At 43.1% G+C, this 23,845-nt stretch overlaps 2 protein-coding genes across 3 annotated transcripts; both read left to right on the top strand.

The window, feature by feature from the left end:
• Positions 1-448: 448 nt before the first annotated feature.
• LOC144932392 (cytochrome P450 7A1-like) lies at positions 449-11,251 on the top strand. 2 transcript variants are annotated; one of them, XM_078856397.1, is made up of 7 exons: positions 452-948; positions 2,124-2,364; positions 3,879-4,465; positions 5,659-5,786; positions 5,979-6,157; positions 7,415-7,558; positions 9,464-11,251. In XM_078856397.1, the coding sequence occupies exons 1-7, from the start codon at positions 668-670 to the stop codon at positions 9,539-9,541; spliced, it is 1,638 nt and encodes a 545-aa protein (XP_078712523.1). In that variant the 5' UTR covers positions 452-667; the 3' UTR covers positions 9,542-11,251. The 2 variants fall into 2 exon arrangements, with proteins under 2 accessions (XP_078712521.1, XP_078712523.1); XM_078856395.1 differs by lacking the exon at positions 9,464-11,251 and having other exon boundaries at positions 449-948; positions 7,415-8,490.
• Positions 11,252-13,293: 2,042 nt separating this feature from the next.
• Positions 13,294-23,670, top strand: LOC144932308 (TLC domain-containing protein 5-like). The gene is made up of 5 exons (XM_078856248.1): positions 13,294-13,323; positions 14,719-14,747; positions 19,648-19,850; positions 22,512-22,764; positions 23,366-23,670. Exons 1-5 carry the CDS (start codon positions 13,294-13,296, stop codon positions 23,598-23,600), a joined length of 750 nt encoding a protein of 249 aa, XP_078712374.1. The 3' UTR covers positions 23,601-23,670.
• Positions 23,671-23,845: the final 175 nt, after the last annotated feature.

Below are 23,845 nucleotides of genomic sequence, written 5' to 3'. Positions count from 1 at the left end.
GCGCCCCAAGGCGAACCATGCAATAGGCGCCCCCAAACCCCAAGCGAAGATTTAGGCTGAGCTTTTATTTTTGGGAAACATTTTGCCCCTATTTTCCGTTTAATGTGTTTTAAGCGTGTGTTTTTAACAAAAGCATAAATATTCGTTTTGTCTGTCCAAACATTCTCAGAAATGTTGATAAATTGATTATAATTCTAGATTTGAAGCTTTCGTGACTGCAATGATTCATATTCTTAGGTTTTTTCGGTAAGGTCACGTAGGTAAAACATCAAAATTAATAAATTAATAGTGATCTTTATTTTATTTTTATTATTTTTTATGTTTTACCTACGTGACTTTACCGAAAAAACCTAAGAATATTGATTATAATTCATATTCCCTCTGTGTACGCGCACGGGAATTGAAGTAATGACGTCTTCGTTATTTTATTTGTATCTTTTATTTATATATTTTCCCCTAGCAATTCGGCGCCCCACTTAACTTGGCGCCCTGGCCTAGTTCGCCTGCATGCACGAGCTGCCCCTTCATATTTGTTAATTCGTGGTTATAGCGCGATGCAAAATACAACTGAAGGATGACGCATTTTTTTTTCACTTACACACAACCCCGCTAAAATCGGTGATCGATAAGGCCGGACGCCCTTTGCCTGCCACGAGTTCAAGGATGGATGGTGGCTACACAGGGCAGGTGTCAATTACGGGGTCCTGAGGTGGGTGGCTGGGGGGGATGTACGTGCGGGCATTGGGGAGTGACGCAACTTGCTGGTCAAAGAGCAGAGGCGAACAAAAAGCCATCGGATCGGCGCTGGCCGGGGCTGAGAGCTCCTGAGATCTGGGGCATCATCAGCTGCTGCTGCTGCTGCTACTCCGTCACCATGTCTCCGGCGCTCATCCTCGTCGCTGCCTTGCTCCTCTTGGTGCTGTTCGTGTTTGTGAGAACACGCAGGAGGTAAGACAAAGGTGCATTTTACAGTTACTGGCGGATGTGCATTCCGTGTCTGCGTGGAGACCGTACCGTAAGTCATTCGCATGCATGCAGTGTGTACTGTCATTCGCATGCGTGATTATGTACTGCGTTTTTCTTCGCGATTTCGGGGTCCCTGACCCTCTAAAATGCAGCGAGTTGGCATCGTGTTGAGCACAGGTGGTGCATCTGTCAGTCATCTCGGTCAGTCAACCCATGGCAGCTAAGAAGGCGGTACAGCAAATGTGGACTCCATCCGTTCCATCTGTATGGTGTAGGTTATTGCTCCCTCGTTTGTCACTCGTTGAGGGGCACCGCCGATTTTTCTCCGGGTCCTCCGGGGTTTTCCCCTCCACATTTTAGAAACATGCATTTAGAGCAGGGGTGGGGAACCTTTTTTCTGCCAAGGGCCATTTGCATATTTATGACATCGTTCGCGGGCCGTACAAAATTATTTAAACAAAAAAATTAGCCCGTTATATTTGATCAAACATTTAATTAACTCACCTCTAATGTGATGGCTGGAACTGCTTTTCTTTGGTGAGGCGTGTGATGTTAGCAGGGTATCGATGATGTTGCTACTCGAAACTGCCTTTCCAGGTTTGCTCCTAGATTTATTGACTTTCGAGTCCCGCCTGCGGTTGCCTTGGCAGGGCCACACCAAATGATTTTGCGGGCCTTACACAGCCCGCGGGCCGGACTTTCCCCACCCCTGATTTAAAGCATTACAAATGTTCACACGATCAGCCACTTCGTTGAGCTATCATTGGTGGCCAGGTCGCTTCTGAAAACGAGCTATATTGCTCCATGGACCTTACCTAGTTAGAAAAAAATATTTGTAAATAAACTTGCCAACCATCTCAATTTAGGGCCATGGAGATTTGGAAATTGTTGGCGCCAGTTGTTCTGGCTGCCTTCCCACTTGTCCGAGGATTCTCACGCCTCTGAATCTCTTGAAACACGTTGCGCCTTACAAATGCTGAACTTTAATTTATAGAAGAGATACTCTACATATTTTATTAATTTTGTGTAATGGTTTTTTTTTATCGCCATGTGAGCACAAATGACAATGTTGATGGCGCGATGCAATGATATGCACATTTTGCAAAAAGCGATGCCAATGAAGGGAATATTTCTTGTCCGTGTGCTCTGTGCAACAGGAAAGATGGTGAGCCGACATTGGAGAATGGGTGGATCCCTCATCTCGGGTGTGCTTTGGATTTTGGAAGGAATCCTTTGGAGTTTTTACGACTTCGGAGGAAAAAATATGGAGATATATTCACTTGCAAAATTGCAGGAGATTACTTCCACTTCATTGCAGATCCATTTTCTTATAATTCCATGACTAGAGCGGGTAGACACTTGGACTCGAAGAAGCTGCAGTATGAAACAGCTGCAAAGGTGAGTTATCACGAAATATGACCAAACATAACCATAATCTATTTTTACACATAGGCTTTCACGATCGATATTATTATCCCGTACCTCCTCCGATTAGGGGCCGTCCATAAATGACGTCACGCACCTGGGGGGGGGGGAGGGGTCAGACATTTGTGACGATGTGTGACGAGGGGGGGGGTTGAGAAATGTGACGACACATCAAAATGCGCAACTTTAAATAAATATAGACAACATGTTCTACTTAATTAAATATACTTTTTTAAGAAATGTTTTCTCCTACAACATCAAAGTGCAGCGCCACATTAAATACGCACTACAATGACAATAGTTTAAAGCGATTTGAAGCATGTTTTATTTTCAAAATGGAAATATGGTTTTAGGGGGGGGGGGCAGAGCTTTGTGACGTCATATTTGAGGGGGGGTCAGACTTTTTGTGACGCCGTGTGACGAGGGGGGGGGGGTCAAAAATCTTCCAAAATCGCGTGACGTCATTTATGGACGGCCCCTAACCCCCTATCAGTGCCCCCCTTATTACAGACCAATTCAGACCTTATTGGTCACCCCGTGCCCTTGTAAATCTCCACGTTCATCCTACAAAGTCCCATCACAAGGGAGAAACACAAACAAATTGACAAAAACTTTTGCCCCTATTGAAACGGCTGTACGCCATATGGACCTGAAAACTCAATGTCCCTGTACAAGAATACGGGGTAAACGGTATGGGTTGACAGGATATGGGTTCGTCACCAGGAGCTCGAGATCTGTTGAGTGTTTGTTTATGTTACGTATACGATGTGGCTTTCGGACCCAATATAAACATGAAAATTGTAGTACAAGTCTATAGAGCAGCACGCCAAGCACGGTGATTCGTCATGGATCTCATCGGACGCAGTGCGATCCATCAGAGCTATTACCATCGATTGCCACTGCAGGTTAAATACATTAAATACTAGCGCCATCTATTGATCGAAGTTCATATTTGTTTTGTCCATAATAGATGTTTTTGGGTTAGATCGCGTAAATGTGTCGTTAAACCCGCCACCACCCGACACGGCGAATTAGTCAGGATTGTCATGTAAACAGAACATGGCAATTTGTTACTAGTACAGCACTCCGGTTTGTTGGAGAGTAAACCCACAATGTTTACATTTCTTTGTGTTACGTATGAATTCTTAAGTCGGATATTTTTTTATTGCCTTTTTAGCGATAACGAAAATTGTTGTCTACGTCCGTTAATGTTGAGAGTTGTGAATGGATGGAAAGGGGGATTGGATGGAATGGCTGAATGAACGAAGACCGTTATACACATGCGTGGCCTCCTTCACACACGTGTGTGCGTAAAGTGTAGTTGTTTTCAACTAATACTTCATTTATATATTCCATTTCATTTTAACAAAGATGTTCAGATACAGCGAACACACTCCCCTCGAATGTCATAGGTGGCGGTATCAGTTGTTGTTCTTTCTCTGTATTTGTTGTTGTTGTTACATTTGGCGTGTGGTGTTCCTGTGTAGGTTTTTGCCTATCGAAATATGGATCCCAAGTTTGGTTTCACCGATGAAGACTTGCATCAGACATTCCATAAAACTCTCCAGGGTGACGCCCTGGATCCAGTGACTGAAAGCATGATGGAGAACCTGCGAGAAGCCATATCCAACAACGAAAACGTGAAACCGAACCTCGAGTGGAAAGAGGATAAACTGTTTTCGTTCTGTTCTAGGATAATGTTTGAAGCTGGATACCTCACTCTATTTGGAAAGGAAACACAGGCGTGCGGTGTCAACAAAACATCTACTCTCTCAAACACATTGGAGCAGTTTAAAAAGTTTGACAAAATTTTCCCTCCCTTGGTAGCCGGAGTCCCCATTCGTCTCTTGAGGAGCGGTTACAAAGCCAGAGAAATACTTACCGACATTCATCGGCAAGACAAGTTAAAACAGAGGGAAAACATGTCCGCCTTAGTTTCACTTCGAATTCTCTTGAACGACACCGTTTCCAGATATGAGGAAGTGGAGAAGGCAGGAACACATGTTGCCATGTTATGGGCGTCTCAAGCCAACTCACTGCCGGCTGCTTTCTGGAGCCTGTATTACGTCTTAAGGTCACCTCTAACATCAATTGCATTCATTTTACTGCACACATTTTTTTGTTATTGTTGCCATATACTGTGAGCGAAAATGAACAATTGCATTATTTTTGAGAACTAATTCGGTTGAGCAAGGTTGCCCCAGATCGCCGATGAAATCTGTTTGGGTCAGAATGTGAGCCGTGCGCTTTACACGGGGACGTTAAAGATCCCCTGGCATCATCCACAATCGTAGGCCATCGTCTGCCGGCGTCCGGGTCCAGATTTGACAAATTAGAAAATGACCCCGCGAGTTCATCATTTGGGATTACATACAAATGCATTCATCATCGCCCTCCCCCTACTCGCAGACTCTAATGCCCCAGGTAACTCTTGGCATATTACACTATCGTGGTCTCTTAAGTTCTCATCTTGTTAAACAAAGTGAGCTTGAACTTCGAGAATGTATAGATAAGGCGGTGCCCCTGTCAGATTACGGTAGGGGAATTATAGAATGAGTTAACGATGAACACAGATTCTCAATGCTTGCAGGCTATGATGTGTGCCTTGTCACACACGTTTCATGTTGAACAATGTACCCATTGTCAACAGCAATAGTAAGACAGAACACACGCCAACTTGTGTTTGAGTTACATCGCTCGAGCACGGACAATAGTTTGAGTTAATTAATCTCAGAATCTCCACGAAGGAAGCAAAGGTGACATGCTGAGATGCACAGAAATCTCCGGGCTCGTCGTTGATGTGATTCGAAATTGGGATACTAGGAGGCATGAGGGCCTTTGTTGTAATCTTTATAGTTGGTTAGCTCTATATTCTGAAATGTTTTAAATTATTAATTGAACCGAAGATCAGATATCTAATGTCATTGCTCTATAGTCCACCACGTTTATAAACGAGTGTATGTGAGTCAGCCATTCAAATATAATTTCCTACCTCGCTTAGCAAAGAATAAACTAACATATAATGGAGTAATTATAGCTAAAACAATGGTTGAATGTTATACAATGCTTGAATTTTATTCCTAGCCTTGGACTTTAATCTGGCAAATAATCAGTAAGAAGGTCAGGGTTCTTCCATAAGGTAACTAAATTACTTTCTTATTGCATAGCTTGGTGTTACAATGAGACAATCTGGTATGTTGTGTGTGCTTGTAATTCAGCACTGCTCGATACATTAATAATTGTACTACATTTCTGATTTTGTTAAAGGTCTCCTGAAGCTCTGAAAGCTCTAAGGAGTGAAATTCAGAAGCTGATTCAAGACACAAAGCAGTCCACCGGCCTCAACGGGAAACTTTGCTTGACTCGTGAAGAAATTGACAGTTTGCCAATCTTGAGTGAGTACGACACTTATTTCACTTTTGTAGCAAAATTATTTTAATTAATTTAGAAGTTTTTTAAAAATGTTTTTATTATTACGCTTGTTTACACTGGAAAGCCTCATTGAGTATCGTGGCTCTTTGTCCAGGAGGGTCCTGCCAATGGCTTTAATAATAATAGAGTTATGTGCGTTTCTTTGAAATGTACAGACAGCTCCATCAAAGAGGCCCTCAGACTGTCAAGCGCATCCCTCCACTTCAGGATTGCTAAGGAAGACTTTGATTTGGTCATGGACTCCGGGGAAGCGTACCACATTCGAAAGGGAGACGGTATCGCTGTGTACCCACCTCTGATCCACTTTGATCCAAATATTTATGAACAACCAGAGGTATGTATGTATACAGTACATGTGATTCACAGCGCATTCAATGGAAGGTCTTTATCACAATTCTTGCTGAATGGGGCAAACAATAAGATACGATACAATTTATATTTATATATCTCGAACTTTTAACATGCGAGCAATATGTCGATGAAGAGGGATGGAAACAAGAATGGCGTGTAAGCTATCGATATAAGAGATGGAGTAATACAACTCAACACCAGCAATAAAGATAAAGATGGAGGAACGCAGAGATAAATTACAACGAAAAGATGACAACAGCAGAAGTGACATTCAACAACAACAACAAAAAGGCTGATAATTGTTTTTTTACCCTTTTATCTGGCAACAAAACTGACACCTTTTTTTACAAGGAGTCATGTTTGCATAGACCACAATACCTGCAGTCGTAATGCAACCAAAAAACACAACTCTGATAATGTATGCACTGTCCTTGAAGTTGGTTGGTCCACACCCGAGACAGCTTTCCTTAGAGCCTAGTCTCACATGGTGTTGGACCAGATGACGCCAAAAGGTGCACAACTCAAAGACAATGCACCATCAGAGTATGAGAGCTGAGGGTAAGATACAATAGAGACGCAGAGGACGCAACAACAGATTATAGGTACAAGTGTGAGACAAGACTGAGAGACAAGTTCAAATCAGAGACATAATGAGCGTGGAGAAAACGGATAATTCAGAGAGGTGAGAGTAGACAGGGAAAACTAAAATCTGAATAGGCAACGGTGGGGAAATGTCACAATAATAACTATATAGGTGTGAGAAGACAAGAGCGACAATTGAAGGCACAATTACTGGGAGACAGGTGACATAGAAATCAAAGAACAGAAAGATGGGGGGGGGGATAAGAGATAAGTTATTTTGAAAGATAGACACCGAGGGGCTGGAGTGAGAAGAGAGAGTGAGGTGTCACCGTATCGTCGTGGAGGGAGAGACGGTGATGTGGTGGTCACAACGCTCTCTCCAGCAAGGGGAACTGGTTCCTGTTCTGTGTAGGGGAAATCATATTCCACTGGGCAGAACATTAACCCTGTGAAAACCAGACGGTTTTTTTGCACCTTTGAGGTTTTGGGATATAGTGTTCTGTGGAACACCCAGCAGATTGCTGAACAAACATTTCACCAGCATTTGACAAAAACACAACGCCATATATCCTGTGCAAGCCAGTTGTATGTCTAACCATTGCAAATAGATTGTGACCGTGTGAGCAAGTATCTGATCATGACATTTCCTTTCACCTAGGAGTTCATATTTAATCGGTTCCTTGATGAAAATGGACACGAAAAAACATCCTTCTACCTTGGAGAAAGAAAAATCAAGAACTACTGGTTACCCTTTGGCTCTGGTGTTGCGCAGTGCCCAGGTCGCTACTTTGCAGTTAATGAAGTAAAGCAGTTCATGATTGTTATGCTTACCTACTACGATTTACACCTTCTTGATCCCGAGAGCAAAGTACCACCTCCCGATAAGACACGTGCTGGTATTGGAATCATACATCCCGCATCGGAGGTCATGTTCAAATATAAACAACTACAGCCTTAAATAAATACATAATCCCTATAGAGCAATGTTATTCACTCATTATTATCAAAGGGGGTGCCACTTTTGCCGATAAAACACCATCCGTGTGAGGGCCGCCACACATTTGAAACCATTGGGGTTTGACAGCAACACGATGATGATGGGGTGTGTCAGAGGCAATGAAGAACACTGCTATAGAGTTAACACAAGTCCAGTGTATCTCAAATGCTCTATGCCACAAACATTTCTATATTTACAACAATGGTAGATAGGGAACATACAGTCCATGGGCCATATCCGTGCCCTATTAATATCACTGTAAGCATCTTAGCTGGACTAATCGGGTTCTAAAGGGGGATGGGGTATTTTGTTTAACCTAGAAACACATTTGCTTCTAATATTACCATGCTCAGTCATTCCTGTCACTACGAGGACTCTAATGCATCATCCGCACAGCTCATCTTACTTCGATGCCTGGGGTATCTCTTGTGCCAACTCCATTAGTGGTGTTCGTGAATTGTCACGCACAGTCTAAAATAACGCGGAAGATAAAAATACAACCTTGACGACCACCTGTCCTAACACCAAGTCATTCTGATGTCTCACTTTCTATCGGTACACAGGCCTGGGTCCCATCATATACACGTTTTTTTGGCAGCTGACTTATCTTACTTGGGATTCCATAGCAACCCAGAGTCATAGGCTTGCTTAAAATACAAGATCATCTCCATACTCGGGCGTCTTATCGTAATGATTTTAAATCCACACCGATTGTACATTCCATCATGCAAGCCCACACACAGACCGAGCTGCAGATGGCGCTACTGCACTGATGTCTTTAAAGATCGGCTGCAGCAAACGTGACCTGCAGCTCAAATAAACCCAGACATCCTGAATAACATTAATACTATAATTCGTGTACGTGGTGAAGATACCTATGCTTTTCCCCCTCGATTTTGTTTAATTTAAGTGGTATATGAGAACAACAGTAGTTAGCAGAGGTACATTCAAATCATTACAATTCTTGCTTGTGTTAGTTCTCTTTGAAGCCGTTTTTTTAGTTATACAGTATAGATAACCGAAATCCTTGTGCTGTAAAAATGAATTGAGCAGTGAGTATGGTGTGAAATATAACCGTTATTGCTTTTATGCAGTTGTTATAATTTGTGTCGTTAATTGGTCTCTATGTGCATTTCGATTGATAAAGTCAGTCTGGTTTAGTCCTAACACTGTGACCCAACATTTCTATTGATGCAGTTAAATAAATGACACGCACGCCTTTATCGTACCGTATAGCAATGCAAGATCGAAGAATTATTGTGTCTTGTGCCAGATGTTTCATCACCTATTTGAATGATATGCACTGTAATTTGCAGTCTTGCATACTTCCTTCTGCATAGTCACGTCGAGAAAATCCAATTTTGCATCCAGTATTTGTGTAAAATCACGGATTGAAAGGTATTTTTTGTAAACACATTTAATATATTAATTTTCTTAAAATCACAATCAGCTACGCATAAGTTTCTAGTCTAAACACTACAGTGGTCCGCAACAGAGAGAACTGGAGATGGTACGGCAGGTAGGAATGAACAATTATTAAAAAAATGTGAATAGTTTTACCCTTTCTGGCAACAAAACAGGTGTTAAGCTGTTCAAACGCCAAATAGAAACCATTTGCAATGAATGGAGTCTGCATGAACCACACGTACTTGTGGCGAACATGCGCACGGACATATAACATACGCATTGTCTTTGAAACTGTCTCACCAGTGTCAGACCAGAGAACGTCAAGAGGCGGACAAGTACACAAACAAGGCACTATCAGAGAGCATCCCTAGCTCGGGGTAAGCGTCTGCCTTTTTGCGTTCTCTGGTCTGAAACTGGTTAGACTGGGCCCCAAAGAAGGCTGCCTCTGGTGTGGGCCAATCAGTTTCAAAGACGATGCGTTTCTGGGCAAATCGCATGTTTGTTTGCATGTTCACCGCAAGTACGCGTGCTTAATGCAGACATTCCTTGCAAATGTGTTTTTTTTTTGGTGTTTGAACATCTTAGCACCTGTTTTATTTCCATGAAGGGTAAAATCTTCTTGGTTCTTTCGGTAATCACGTAGAAGGGAAATAATAAAATAATAAAAATAAAGCAATAAAATAATTCTCACGACGTTTCGGCCACAACGCAAGCAGCCGTCCTCAGGTGAAGAACAGATCTGTTGGAAAGACAGCGTCTGAAGAACAGGTCTGTCTTTCCGACAGACTGGCAAAAAGGAATTAACAAGCTTCTGGAATTGTCACATTGATTTTAAAAATAGCATGAGTTCCAAAGCGGGGGCAAACAAAAACACATTGGATATGCCCCGTGGTGTAATGAGGCAGCCGCGTGCAGTTTGAGAGGAGTCAGCCAAGAATGTAGATCACATTTTAGAAAACGGAGGTGGAGGCAACGACTGTTGATCGTAGCAGTAGAAGAGAGACCAGGAGATCACAATGTGCTTGATCTCTGCGATCGTTTTAACGAAGCATTTATCTTGAGATTGGATTGTTATGATGTTTATGGTGGAGATTGACCTCGCTTTATGCGGGTTCGGTTTGTGCAATTTTGCATATACGTGGCGAACCTCTTTCTACCGAAACTTCGCTGTGTTATGCGGGTTGAATGCACTCATATGCAGCTATGCGGTCGGAGGTGGGACGACATTGCTTGGATAAATGTTTGCATATTCGGAGTGTGTGACTTTTGAAAATGCGCTATTTTTAAATCCTTTATATTAAGTTCGCTTGCTTGCTTGCGTGCTTGCGTGCTTGCTTACGACCGTGCAAATCTTTCGGTCGTTTTTTAACCCACTTCCCGTGATCCAATCGAGCTGACATTTTCCACACAGACTCGTTGTGCTTGACAATTAATTTTCGTGAATTTTTTTTTCCAAAATTTGACAGTGTTTAGGGAATTTTTTAAAAATATTTTATTACCAATTGCTTAATGCTGGCAGACAATCATCTGACCCATAGGTGGCAGCCATCTCAAGCCAGAGGACGAGAGGACTCTAGCCGCCACGCATATAAAGGATTTAGAGTGAAAAACTTTGTTTTTACGGGTTAATTTTTTAACAAATTTTACTGTGTGGATGTATTTCCAATTTTTTGTCGCATGTGCGGTATGGGTCGTGTAATTTTATGCTGATCCTGGACTAAAGCAATGATCTCAAAATATAGTGTTTTGCGGAGTTATGTTCAGTCATGAATTCTATACATACTGTATTGCTGCACAACATATGCATCCATTCAAGTTAGTCTGACAGTGTTAATTGCGTTTCATTGGTTATTAAAATACTCATTATTCGTTTGTACAATGGTCACATTTAAAGGTAATTTCATTATACAGTACATGTATTGCCTTAAGAGTAGACAGTTTATTGAAATCATATCAAGGTGGTCTCACTACAGAACAAATTATGAATATTCTTTGAACTTTACTTCCTTGGCTTGTGTTGATGTAATTATGCATTTATCACATTCTTGCAGCGTCATAAATGTTATCATCACCCAATACAATCTAACTTGGATGTTTATATCGTGTCTCAGTGTGACGACATCTCAAGACTGCATAGAAGCAGTGGATATATTAGATTTACAGAAAATTAGTCGATCGTAGGAAGAGAGAAAAAAGATATCGAACCTGTATGTATGTTGAACTTCTTTCACACAGTACGTAGCCAACCGTGCTAATCGAAGGTGCGATATAACCTGGGCACGAAGAGAGGGACAGGAGGTCGACCAGCACGGACTTTGGTGGGGTGGGGGGCAGGAGCTGAGAGCAGAGGAGAATGAGCGACCTCCCCCCTACTGGCGGGGTTCAACAGAAGGTCCTGGGTCGGTTGTCTGCGGAGAGAGAGTGACTCGAAGAGGGCTTCGAGTACCGCACCAGTAACGCCACCTATTGCCCAGTCTCACGCAGTGACCAGACACACTCCCAGCTTGGGTCAAACTCGGACAGGTGACAAACCAACAACACCCCCCAAAAAACACCGCTGATGTTAGCCGTGGCCAGAAATCGAACTCAGGTCGCTGGGTACTCCACCCCACGAACCAACTCCCCCCACGAATCCAGCCCTCTTCACGAGACTACGTATTTTCCCCCCTTTTGGACCTTGACTTGAACAAAATAAAGGTCCCACGATAAATGCTCGACCTGCCCACATTCCATCGCGACGATATCACAACCACAGAGTCTGCTTCACCTAAACCTGACGGTGTCAGCCTGGAGGGGGTGGGTGGGTGGTTGGTTGTTTGGAACCCGCGTGTTCAATTTGCCCCGGCACGAACACCAAAATCCCATGACATTCTCCTCCCCCGTCTGCCATCAGCTTCGTTGCCAATCTCCGCCACCGTTTGCTTGTTCGCGTGACCTCTAGACTCGATATCAAGAGTTGGGCAAACGTCAAAAGCGTGGAGCCAGCGGCGACGCGACGCAGTGTTGCTGCTGGTAGTAGTGGTAGTTGGTGGTGTTTTTGTTGGTGGTGGTGGTTGTGTTGGTGGTTGTTGGCTGTTGTTTGGAAGTTCGTTCGCCGTGCTGGTTGGCTTGACCGGCAGAGTTACGCAGCGTTGTACTTGATTCGGAGCTCAAAAGAAATTGGAGGAGATAGCGAAATTTAAAAATACACCTTCAACTCAAGTTTATTTTTAAAAGTGCGGATAATACGGCTTAATTATATAGCTTTTCTCTCTTAAAAAAAAACACGAAGGCTGAGAGTATATTCGAGCCCCACGTTTTTTTTGTCTCGATTGAAAGGGATGCGGTTGTACCGGAAAAACGAGTTTTAAATACACGCCTTGTGCAACTCGCGGAGAGAAACGTTGCGGGCTTCGTCAAGAAGTCCAGGAAAGTGATGCTTAAGGAGAAGTCGCCTTTTACGATTGGCGTTTTATCGTGTAAAATATGCAATGGTTTTAACAGCGCGGTGACTGAACGCGACACAGACGACGACATTCTTTCTGTTGGAGGTGAGTGGACTTGCACACTACACGGGCATCTGAATTGAACTTCTAAAAGCCACCGGGTTTTTTTGGTTGTGTGGTTGTGTGTGTGTGGTTGAGAGTTCAGAATGGAACGTGGCGGTGAAACACACGCTTGCAACAGTGGTCTCGGCAAGTTTCACAATGAGCAAATTGTACGTTGATTTATTGTTCCTCTCCAACTGTTGGTTTCAAGTTAACAAATCGCTAGATCGAAGGCCGTTGCTGGCAACGTTTCAGGTTACCACGATGTCGCGTGTGCATTTTACTCTACTATTCATTTATCTGAATCGCTTTTTTCCCCCGAAATCTCAACAGTCCTTAGCTGGACAAAAAAATGTTCCGAGCACAGGTTAGTAGTATGTACTCTTTAATACAAAAACAAAGCTCTTCTTGGCAAATGCGTGACGGTAGTGTGATTAGTGCAGAAACTGTGTTAGTCACAGCAGTGGTGTGTGCGAGTCATTATTAAACCTGTTAACACAAGTCACGGAATGGTCTCAAGTGAAGAAGATGAGAAGTGAAAGTACCATGAAGGGAGATTGTAGGAGCACAGTATTGCAGTGTGTATCACAAGTAAACCGTGGCGCCATGGGTATTGTGCATTGCCTGGAGATTGCGGTGAGTACTTTGTAGAGAGACTTGTGCGTGTGGAATGAGAGACCTGCCACTACCTGCCTCTCTTCACACATGTAGCAGTGGAATGGACGGGCGAGGATTTACGGTATTCATATACCGTAAAATACGTTTTTAAATACTAAAGAAACTAAGGCCCACTGAGCTACATTAGCTGTTTTTTTTCAGAAGCGACCTGGCCACAAATGATTGCTCAGCGAAGAGGCTTATTGGGTGGAACTTTTAAAGCGGCCAAATAATCTAAACGCGCGATGTTGATTCTAAACGTGGAGGGGAGGACCCATAGGGAAAAAAAATCCAGAGACACCGCACACTTCCTCAAATATACAGCGGGCGGTCAGGGTCGAGGTCGAACCCACGACCTCCTGTAGACCAGGCGAGGCGGTCAACATCTCCCAGCCACGGCGGCCGACTGAATATCCCCATCGACTGCAGCAGCATTTGTTTAAGAAAGTCGCAACCTGGACCTCCAGTTTTGATTTCACCCAGTCTCATCAGTAGGGTCGTGTAAGTCTGTTCAACAAATGTTACTTACTGCGTGACCTTCAAGTTTTAGTAACGTTCAAGCAACGTACGAACTTTTGTAGTCTGTGTTTACCAGTCGTGATTACAGCTTCAGCTGACTGCATTAAAACCACCAGAGATACAACACAAGGGCATGCCAGTGGACACGATGGGAGGGGTGGTACGTTTCAAGCCACATGCCATATCAATAAAAACACACACAATTACAACAGCTGTTTATAATATAATAGTCCAGTGCCGCAACGCCCCCCGACTCCCTGGAATCTCGATCCACGCTTTCACAACCCGAGGGTTTGGGTCCCCTCGGGCATCCAGATCGTCGTTTCCTCTCCACGCCGAAATGCGTTCATGATTTTAACAACCCATTTTGCCCGATAATATTGGTTACAGCACTACAAACGGGATATGCAACGAGTGCCATATGAATATGCCTGCAAAGGCAATTGGTGGCTGTGCACGTTTGTAATCTCGCATCGTGGAGGCGACGAGGGTTTATGGATCACACACAGATGTTCCTGTGGGCGTCGAGGAAGTTGCCATAAGCTTGGCTCGCCAAGGGAAGGCAGTACAACAGCTTGGCTAATACGCCATCAGCTGTTCATTATATCCGTGCGGGGATAGCGTGTTGCACCCTCGCGCAATGCGTGGGTTGTACCCTCCCGCGTGAATAACGAACACAACTCCGAATCGGTGGGCAGAAAACATCGTGAAATAAAAACCCTTTCCCTAAAAAGAGTCTTACGACTCGGTGTGACTTTCCTCGCATAAATGAGTAAATAGTTATGATTTACACGTCATATATTAACCCGTATCTTCACCGCACTTTTCCCACCACGGCAGCATCGGTGCCCGTAGCCGGATTCTCAGCGGGTCGGACTGAGCTGGTGAGTGCCGGGCACAACAGCCCCACTGCGTCTCTCTCTCTCTCTCGTGTGGTCTCAACTTCTTGTCTTAAATTCACTCTGTTGTCCTTCTGTGGACGAACACAATAGGGACATCTGTGGGGGAAAGTGCTTCACGGCTCATCGGATTATTCCAGTATAAATACATATTCTGAAAACATATCCTGGCACACCGGCATGTTGTCAATACTTTATCTGCGAACACCGGAACACGTGCAGTGATTGTTGTTGTTGTCTGTGATGTGGAGCTGTCAACTCATGCGGGTTACCCCGCATTCTTGTGCAGGGGAATTGAGTTGTCACGCTCATACGGCGTACAAACACAATGTTGCGTCTATTTGTTTGTGTTGCTCCCTTGTGATGATCACGGGACTTTGTAGGATGAACGTCGAAATTTAAAAGGGGCACGGGGTGAGCAATTAGGTCTGAATTGATCTGTAATAAGGCAGCCACTGATAAGGTAGGATGGTGATATATTATTTGTCTCCTTTAATCCACCCCGTTTTGGGGGGGGGGAGGGTATTAAAACGTTTTATTTGAATACAATGAGCTCGTGATTTGCATACACTTGGCATGCATTAGCATACTCTGCATTAGCATCACCAAAAATAGACGAACCGGTCGCGCGGAAGGAGTTTGATTCGCGTTCTTGTCACTCATTTTCGCTACGCGTCCACCCACGAACCTCGATCCCTGTGACCACCGCGACAAACAACAACCACAGGTACCATCAGGTTCCAAGTCTCACGGCGCCAACTTCACGGCGTGTTTATACGCAACATTTAAACTCGAATTGCGCATCTGTGTGTGTGTGGGGGGGATGTGCATGGTCCGTGGGGAAGAACGACGCCGTGCTTGCATGTCATCATCATCATCATCTGGCGCCTGGGGTCATTTGCGGTCGCGATGGATTAGTCCGTGATGGAGCGCGCAATGAGTGTTGCACGTACGACGCCCTGCGTTGACGACGGGATGATGATGATGCTGCTGCTGCTGCTTTTGTTGTTGTTGTTACATGTCGGGTAGAAGTTGTCTTGTGATCGACATGTTAAACGTTGTTGTGAAACAACAACAGCAGCAGCAGCAGTATTAGTCGCTCGCCTGCTGGAGACTAATGTCGATTGATTTTGGCTGTTTGCGAACCGTTTTCAGTTGGGCGGCCGAAAAAGTTTTGTTTTGGTGTTTATCTTTGACGACCGTGCACCGCTTGTGAAGGTATTTGATTCTTTATCAGTACTTAATTGTTATTATATGTGTCGTTGTACTGTAATAGTGTCAGTATTAGTGTAAGTCATTAAAAAAAGGCCGGTTGTGAAGACTGTAAGGTCACTTCCACTGTAGTGACCCACAAGTTGTTAAAATTACTGGTTGCCGAGGTAATTATTTTGTTTTCTTAAACTTATACTGTAGTCTTAGTATTATTAGTGTGCTTCTGTATTGCATTTACAAGTGCTGTACAGTGTCTGCCCTTTGTGGAGAATGTAATTTTCTAATTTGCCAACAGTTCAATTCTGTCAGCAAACCACTGTTGACTTTACAAAATGGGACATTTGCCAGTATCAACGTATGAAAAAATAACATGTTTTATCAATCTTGATTTGAAGCTTTCGTGACTGCAGGGATCCATACTCTATGGTTCTTTCGGTAAATTCACGTAGGTAGAAAATTCATAGATCATGACGTGGAACAAACACAGCAGTTTGTTTCACCTGATGACGGTTACTTGTGTTGCGATCGAAACGTCGTGATCTATTAATGTTGTACCTACGTGACTTTAACGAAAGAAACAATCAGTATGAATAGGTTTTATCCTTTCTAGCCATGATAAAACAGCTGTTAAGATGTTCAAACACCAAATAGATAACTTTTTTTGCAAGCAATCAAGTTCGCATGTTCTCAAACACCAGACATAAACTTTTTTGCAAGCAATGATAACAATTATAAACCGGCCTTCTTTAGGCTGTCTCTGATGTACGTTAGGCTGTACTCTGTAGGCTGTCTCTGGTGTTTACTTGAGATTGTGCACCGAATTACAGGCAAGAACTCAATTCACCCACCACCCTATTGCAACACGATGTTGCCCCCACGCCAAACCCCATCTCGACCGTTGCTGTGGGTGTTTCAGTTATTCAAAGACGACAATAACAACAACAACTTGTGTTTACTTTAATTCAACAATGTTGAACATGTAGTTGCGGGCCTTAATTGTGTTGGGGGTAAAAGAGGTTTCGTACAGTGTCATGTTTTTGAAGGTACCAACAGCACAGACTATATATTACACATCTCCTGTGCACATTCACATCCAAAATTTGCAAGCATATGTTAGAATCCTTGGTATTCTGCCCGTGACGACTTTACTGCCCCACGTTGTAAGTGATTGGAGTGCCCCTGAACTGATGTCCAATTGACTCTTTGCCGTGGTCTAAACTTTCAGAATTGTAAGTTACCCGATGGGTTTTTTTTTCTGCGGAAAATTGTACATTCTGGATGTTTAACTTTCCACATTGTTTACATTTCAACAACTACATAATTCACTCTCACCGAGCACGTTTATACCGACAACAGCTTAGTTGTGCCTATCTTGCATGTCGCAACACGCAAACCACCTTCCTTGAAGCAGAGGTGGGACAAAGTCATTGTTATGCAAGTCCAAGTCGAGTCGCAAGTCATCAAATTCATGACTCGAGTCTGACTCGAGTCCAAGTCACATGACTCGAGTCCACACCTCTGCCTTGAAGTATTACACACTGTGGGTTCATCGTGCAACCCTCTATGGCGTTTCTTTGTCAAATGTCCCACAACTATTCTTTGAACGGCTTTTAATCTACGCGCGCCCCTCGACCCTTTCATATGGCGTGACGTTTGTTGCTGCGTTTGATTACTCGTATACGTGTGATTTTCCGACAATATATTTAATACGCTTATATCCTCAATTCTCGACAACGTATTAAAGAATTTATTTCATGTAACCGCAATAATCGACAACGTGAAATCATCAGATGAAGGGTTATAAAGATGCTGCGTTTCAATGTTTTATATTTTCTACTGCTTGTGCCGACTGAATCTACAATGATACACCATGCATCTATTCAATATATGTTCAGTTCGGGTTTGAAAGTGTGAGTGATTAGATTGTTCGGGTCTGCCTGACACAGACGACGTGAAGCTAAATATCACATGCCATTCGTGGCTGTGTTTGATTAGCCATAATATTTGATATGTTGCCAAAATATTTGACAAACGTATTCCATATCCTCAGTTGTTGACAACATATTACGTTATTTAATATTTTTTTCTGATCAATAATGAGCTACTAAATAAGTTTATAAACGATATTGTTTAAAATAAAAGTATATAAAGAATCAAATGGTGACAATCACCATGCCATAATGTGGAATGTTGAATCCATCTATATATTTCCATGATTTCCACTTTGTTTACAACACAAAATACGTAGTTGGCTACTTTTTAACATGGAGTTTGAAGGTGATGAAAGTTTTTCTGCACTGTTAACACAATAATCCCAATCTGCCATCAGTGTAATCTGAGGTTTTTGAATTGACGGAGCGTTACTGGTGCTATCCTGCCCGCGGGGACCAACTGGTCTGGATGGTTTTGTCCAAATGCACCCAGTATTGTCCAGTGATAGCAATGATGCATGTATTATTTTTACCTGAAGAGAGACATGCCTGTGCACTGACCGCATAGAGTACACGTGTACACCAAGGTCATGACTAAGCCTTTGCTTGAAGTGTAATCTTGGCAGGTAAGTCTCATGCACACAGAGGCAGTGACAATATTGTAACTTATTACTCAGGGAGAATATTCACTTTTACATTGATGTTACTGAAGAAAAGTGATTACAAATAAATATCCATTAAACGTAAGGATTAATACACCATTGTATGTGTTTTGATCAATGTTGCCTATCGTTCCAAAATGCCAAGTGACCAGCAACAAACGGCATTATTGATAGTATAAAGAGATAAGAGTTGACAAATTATATGAGCTTGGCTAGAAGTGCACAATCCCCGACACTATCAAATGCGTTCGGAATGCCAAGGCCTGTGACCACAGGCTGTGATCATAAGCGCCAAAACGTACGAGGCTTGAGCTGCGAGTAGAGATATCCATGAGGTAACCTGTATAACGAGCTTGACGGAATCCATACCAGTGATCACTCGGACGATAGTGACTCCACGTGGTGGAGGAGCTGATTATTAATGATGGATTCCATCACTTCCCATAGTAATGGGGTGAAGGTGATGGGGCGATAATTACTACTGCAAGATGGGTCGCTCTTTTGAGACTGGCAGGACTCAAGGTGATGGTCCACGTTCTTGGTACCATGTGGGTGCTGATTGACAGCTTGAAGAGCAAGTTGTGGAGCCACGCGTGTTGAGCGCAGTGCCCGGTGTGCCATGAGGACCACAGGCCCCAGACCTATTAGGTTTGGAGAGTACTCGACGTACATCATTCATTGTGAAAGCCTCGTTGTTTCATACGATTCGTATAAGGAATCACTAAATGCGGCATTTATTTTAGTCGTAGATTCAAATTAGATGCAAAATAGGAGCCAAAGAGATTGGCCTTGTCTTTTGTGTCAAGACTTACAGACTCCGATTCATCACTTGGTGATGGGAAATGAAGTTTTGCAGAGATTGTTTGAAGTAGCTTTTGGAAAGCAACCGGAATAGACAAGAACCAACTGAACAGGATGCAAGTTTTTTGTATTTTCCTTGTAGCTTTGTATGTCACAAAGAGGTGAAGGAAACGCGGAGAGAAGTTAGTGTTTTCTAACCTCGTAAGTTATTCACGTGAAATGTTGCATTGCGTGTTAAAATAACTGACACCTGTTTATCCTTGTTTTTTTTTTGTGCAGTTTGAAAATGTCGAGCGTGGGGACCCTGGTGGCTGGCAGCACGGTCCTGTGGTTGTTCATCTATTTGGTGCTGTGTCGAATATTTTCAACGCGAAGTACCGAGTGGAACTGTCGACTGATCACCCTCCTACATGGAAGCATAATAGCCATGCTCTCGGGATATGTGAGCTTCATAGCGGGGCCTTCGCCATTCACACATCCAGGTACACGGTGTCAGTTGGTGTTTGCAAGAATAATGTTGGTCTACTGCACAGTTCGTCTAATTCAGATTTTTCAAAATACTGTGACCCCCTTTTTCCCAAGTATGTTCCAATTGTGCTATTGGCATCATGTCACGAGATAGACACCCATTCGCATCCCAGCAGCTAGCAGTGAATCAGTTTGTGTCAGAGAACAGCCTCGGAATAGCGACTTCTGAAGTTACTTTAAGAGCCTATTTTATGCACAGTATGGGCACACCTTTAATGTGCCCTGCAATAAGTATTTGTTGCGTGTCAATCAACGTGAAATGTTTAAGTTACACAGCTTGAACTTAGCCAAATTAAAGATCTCAACGTTGCTGCCTCAACGTTCTGACCTTTGAAACGGTGACCTCGGTAGATCGAATTCTATAATCACACACACTGTAGTTAAAATGTTTGACTTGCATATCATGCTCTTTAAAGATATTGTTTGAAAAGACACATTGTCTTTTAGGTTTTATATACTGTACTACATTTACATTTTTTTACATTTTTAGACAAGTATTAACTCTTAACATTTTATAGGCAAGACTTTCATCAATACTTTGATACAAATAAAAACATAGTATATGCAAGATGGATGGTGGCCAAAAGAAAGAAGTAATCTGATTTTTCACTTAAGAATGTTTCACTTATGGTGGTACCCTCTTATTCAACAACTGATACCACTGGAGATAGGTGAGCAGGTCGGTCAGCTCCTTTCGCTCCTGGTTAAAGTATGTACAACATGAATACCTTATCAGTGTTATGGCACTAGCCCATCCATGATCAACAGTAACCCTGCTAAACAAGCCTTTCCAGGAGGGTTCTGTTAAAAAAATATATTTTTCCAGTTATCTGCTTCCTTATTTCATGAAAATGGATTGTAAATGATACGTAACTTCCTCCACCTACTGCCCCATCATCAACCACATAATTTTCACTTCTCAACTCTCATCATCTTCACTTGAACCATTCTGTGACTGTGTTCACACGTTTATTTCTGCTTCCTCTAAGCTCACAGACGTTGTATTGAGCCATCTTTTACCTATCCCGGCCATCATACCCATTCCAACAATTCTACTCCACTGGCCGAACGCAACCTCCCCTAAAAAAACATGAATTCCCCCTTGCTGAGAAAAAACTCTGTGCTTGAAACTTTGCCCTGGGCTGGGCACGAGGTACGAAGTCCGGCAACCCATAACTTTGTAATCGGCAGGGTAAGGGGGTTGAGGGCAAGGAGACAGCTATCTGTGTCTCTCTGCCCCTTTCTCTACGTGCCTCTGTGTCTGTCTCCATGTCTCTGTCTCTGAGTGCCTCAATATGTGTGCTTGTCTCCAAGCCCATGTCTGAATCTCTCGTTTCTCTCTGTGCCTCCAATGTCTCTTTATTTCTCTGCTTTTCTGTGCCACCCATCTTGTACTCTCTCTCACTCTCAGCGTCTCACATTTTTTTTGTCTCGCTCGGGGTCTCTCTGCCACCGTCACTCTGTGTCTTCGGCCCCTTTTCTCTATGTACGTATTTATCTGACTTTCCTTGTGTCTGCGTCTTCATGTCTCTGCCTTGCATGTGGGGTCATGCCCAGATTCGTCTCTAATCCCAGGGGCTGCACACACCGTTCTTGCATTAGCTCTGTTATTAACCCTCCTTAACCTTTAAAACATATCCCTGTCTACATTTATATGCGTGATGGAGTCCATTTATAGGTGTAGGGGAATCCTTTCTCTTTCTAGAGTTCCCTTTCCTAAATGACACTCGTTATAGTATTGTAGTAAGATTCAAATGAATGCCTAAAATTCCTGTTTCACTCGGTACAAAATGATCATTCGTTTTTCCAGACCCTGGAGGGAGGCTGTAGAGGATGGGCAGGAGTGTGAGAGAAACAAGATTAGGGTGAGGGGATGTGTTCACGCACTTGCTTTCCCCATAGTCGTGTTTAGTCTGAAGGCTCCCGTGTGGATGTTGCTGCGTGTGGTGGCTCACTGCAAAGCAATCAAGCACTCTGGCGGCAGGGTTAGTGAGTCGCAGCAGGGGCTGCAGTTTCCCGGCAAGTTATCTGGAATTTCAGTGTTCTCCCATATGTGTGGATGTTATTCATGCACTCCAGCTTTCACTCACGCACACGTGCAAAAAACATAAAATTGCTGTGTTGTTATGATTATTGTAGAAACGTCTCGGCAATTTTTATGTTGAGCTTGTTATTCGCGTAACTAGGTAAACCCCTCAATAGATTAATGTTTGTTTCCTTCACTTGTGATTTTAATAGAGCCGAAATTCAATCCATAGTTAAAATATATATTATGATTGAAACTTCAAGAATGTATAAATAATGTATTTAAATTAAAATATTGGTGATAATACATTTTCAGGAATACATTTTGCGTTTAACCCTCCATATTGTACTGACGGTAATATTCTATGGGGAAGAGTGGTGTTGCTGTTCTTAGCCTTTTGCACCATGAAGCCGGAAACATGGTTCGATTCCTGGCCACACGTAACATCAGTGATGACTGTTGAACCGGTCTTGACTTCTATACCCCTTCACCAATCCGACTGACCAGTGTGGTGAAGTATGTCTCCCATAGAGGCCTTCATCAAGCAGCGGATATGACAGTGCTGTGAACTTTTTTTGTATCTTTACAGGTGGACCTAATACAGAGCTACAAGTCTCTACGTTGTCTCTGTGCCTCGGGTATTTTCTCTTTGACATCGTCTGGTGCTTATTATATAGCATTCAGAGTCGTGTCATCATTGCTCACCACATAATAAGCATTTGCGGACTGACAATATCCCTCGCTCTGGGAGTGTGCGCAACTGAGACAAATATAGTTGTCTTCGTGACCGAGATCACCAACCCTATCCTGCAGTTGCGCTGGTTTCTACGGCAAGAAGGAAGGTACGTTCGTGATAAGGTATCATATCCACAGGAAGTTCACCTCGTTATCACGAGGTGGGACTACTATATTACGAGACATCTCCTTTACCAGTGGCACAATATAGTAATAGGTTTTTACCCTTTCAACTGGTACAGTTTTTGTACCAGTTGAAAGGGTAAAAACCTATTGCTATGAGGTGGGGCTACTGAAACAGGCTTGATAAAGAGAGTCACTAACCTCATTGTAGGTGCGGCAATCTTGAGCCGCAGGCCACTTCAGCCAACTGCAAATTGTTTGGTTTGCATCCTTGAGAAATGTGTGTAAAAAGAATGTAATCCAGAGCCTGACCAACTAGCACAGAGTCGGCAGCCTACGCCTCCAGAGCCGCATGCGACTCTTTCAGGCCTGCTTCGTGACGCTACTTATTAGGCACCAACGTCTCGCATTCACATGCTTAGCAGTTATTTAAATATTGAGTTTTTTTCGTACTTAATTAAAAACAAATACTGTTCTTGTTATTTTGGTTGTCGACCCCTGAACTAGCATAATGTGATACAAAAACAAACGCACGCACAGTCTGGTAGAGGCTACATCGGGGGTCCCCCCCTTGTCTTTGTACAGGTACGACGGAGCGACCATTGGCGTCCTCCTGGACATGGTGTTTGTGCTGTTGTTTATCTGCATGCGCATCGGACTGGGCACCATGCTGCTTTTCAGCATAATTCCTTCTCGACGCTCTTTGCTGCTCGTTAAGATCGGCGGAGTGGGCATCTACGTAATCTCTTGGCTTTTCCTGATTGATATTTTGAAGTTTGTCTTCAGAAAATACATCAAAAAGCAAACCTTGACGGAATGATAGTGATGTCTCTAGAAAGCAGCGTGGCCTTTTTGTATTTTGGTGAAGGTTATTAAATGCATCTTGGATATTTTTTTACTGTATATTATTTGAAAGGTAAAAGTGTTTGCATTTTTTTTTTTAAATCATTGTCTGAAATTCACAAATATGGATGAAATGTTGCTGCCTGCGTGTAACGTTTGCAATATGTATTGCTACTACCGCCGTTTGCACCATAAACTTGTGTAACCAGCGTTTCCGAATGT

The sequence above is a fragment of the Lampetra fluviatilis genome, chromosome 5 (assembly GCF_964198595.1).
Source record: "Lampetra fluviatilis chromosome 5, kcLamFluv1.1, whole genome shotgun sequence".
Lineage (NCBI taxonomy): Eukaryota > Metazoa > Chordata > Hyperoartia > Petromyzontiformes > Petromyzontidae > Lampetra > Lampetra fluviatilis.
Note: the sequence above shows the minus strand (reverse complement) of the source record. Positions and strands in the feature narration are given on the sequence as shown.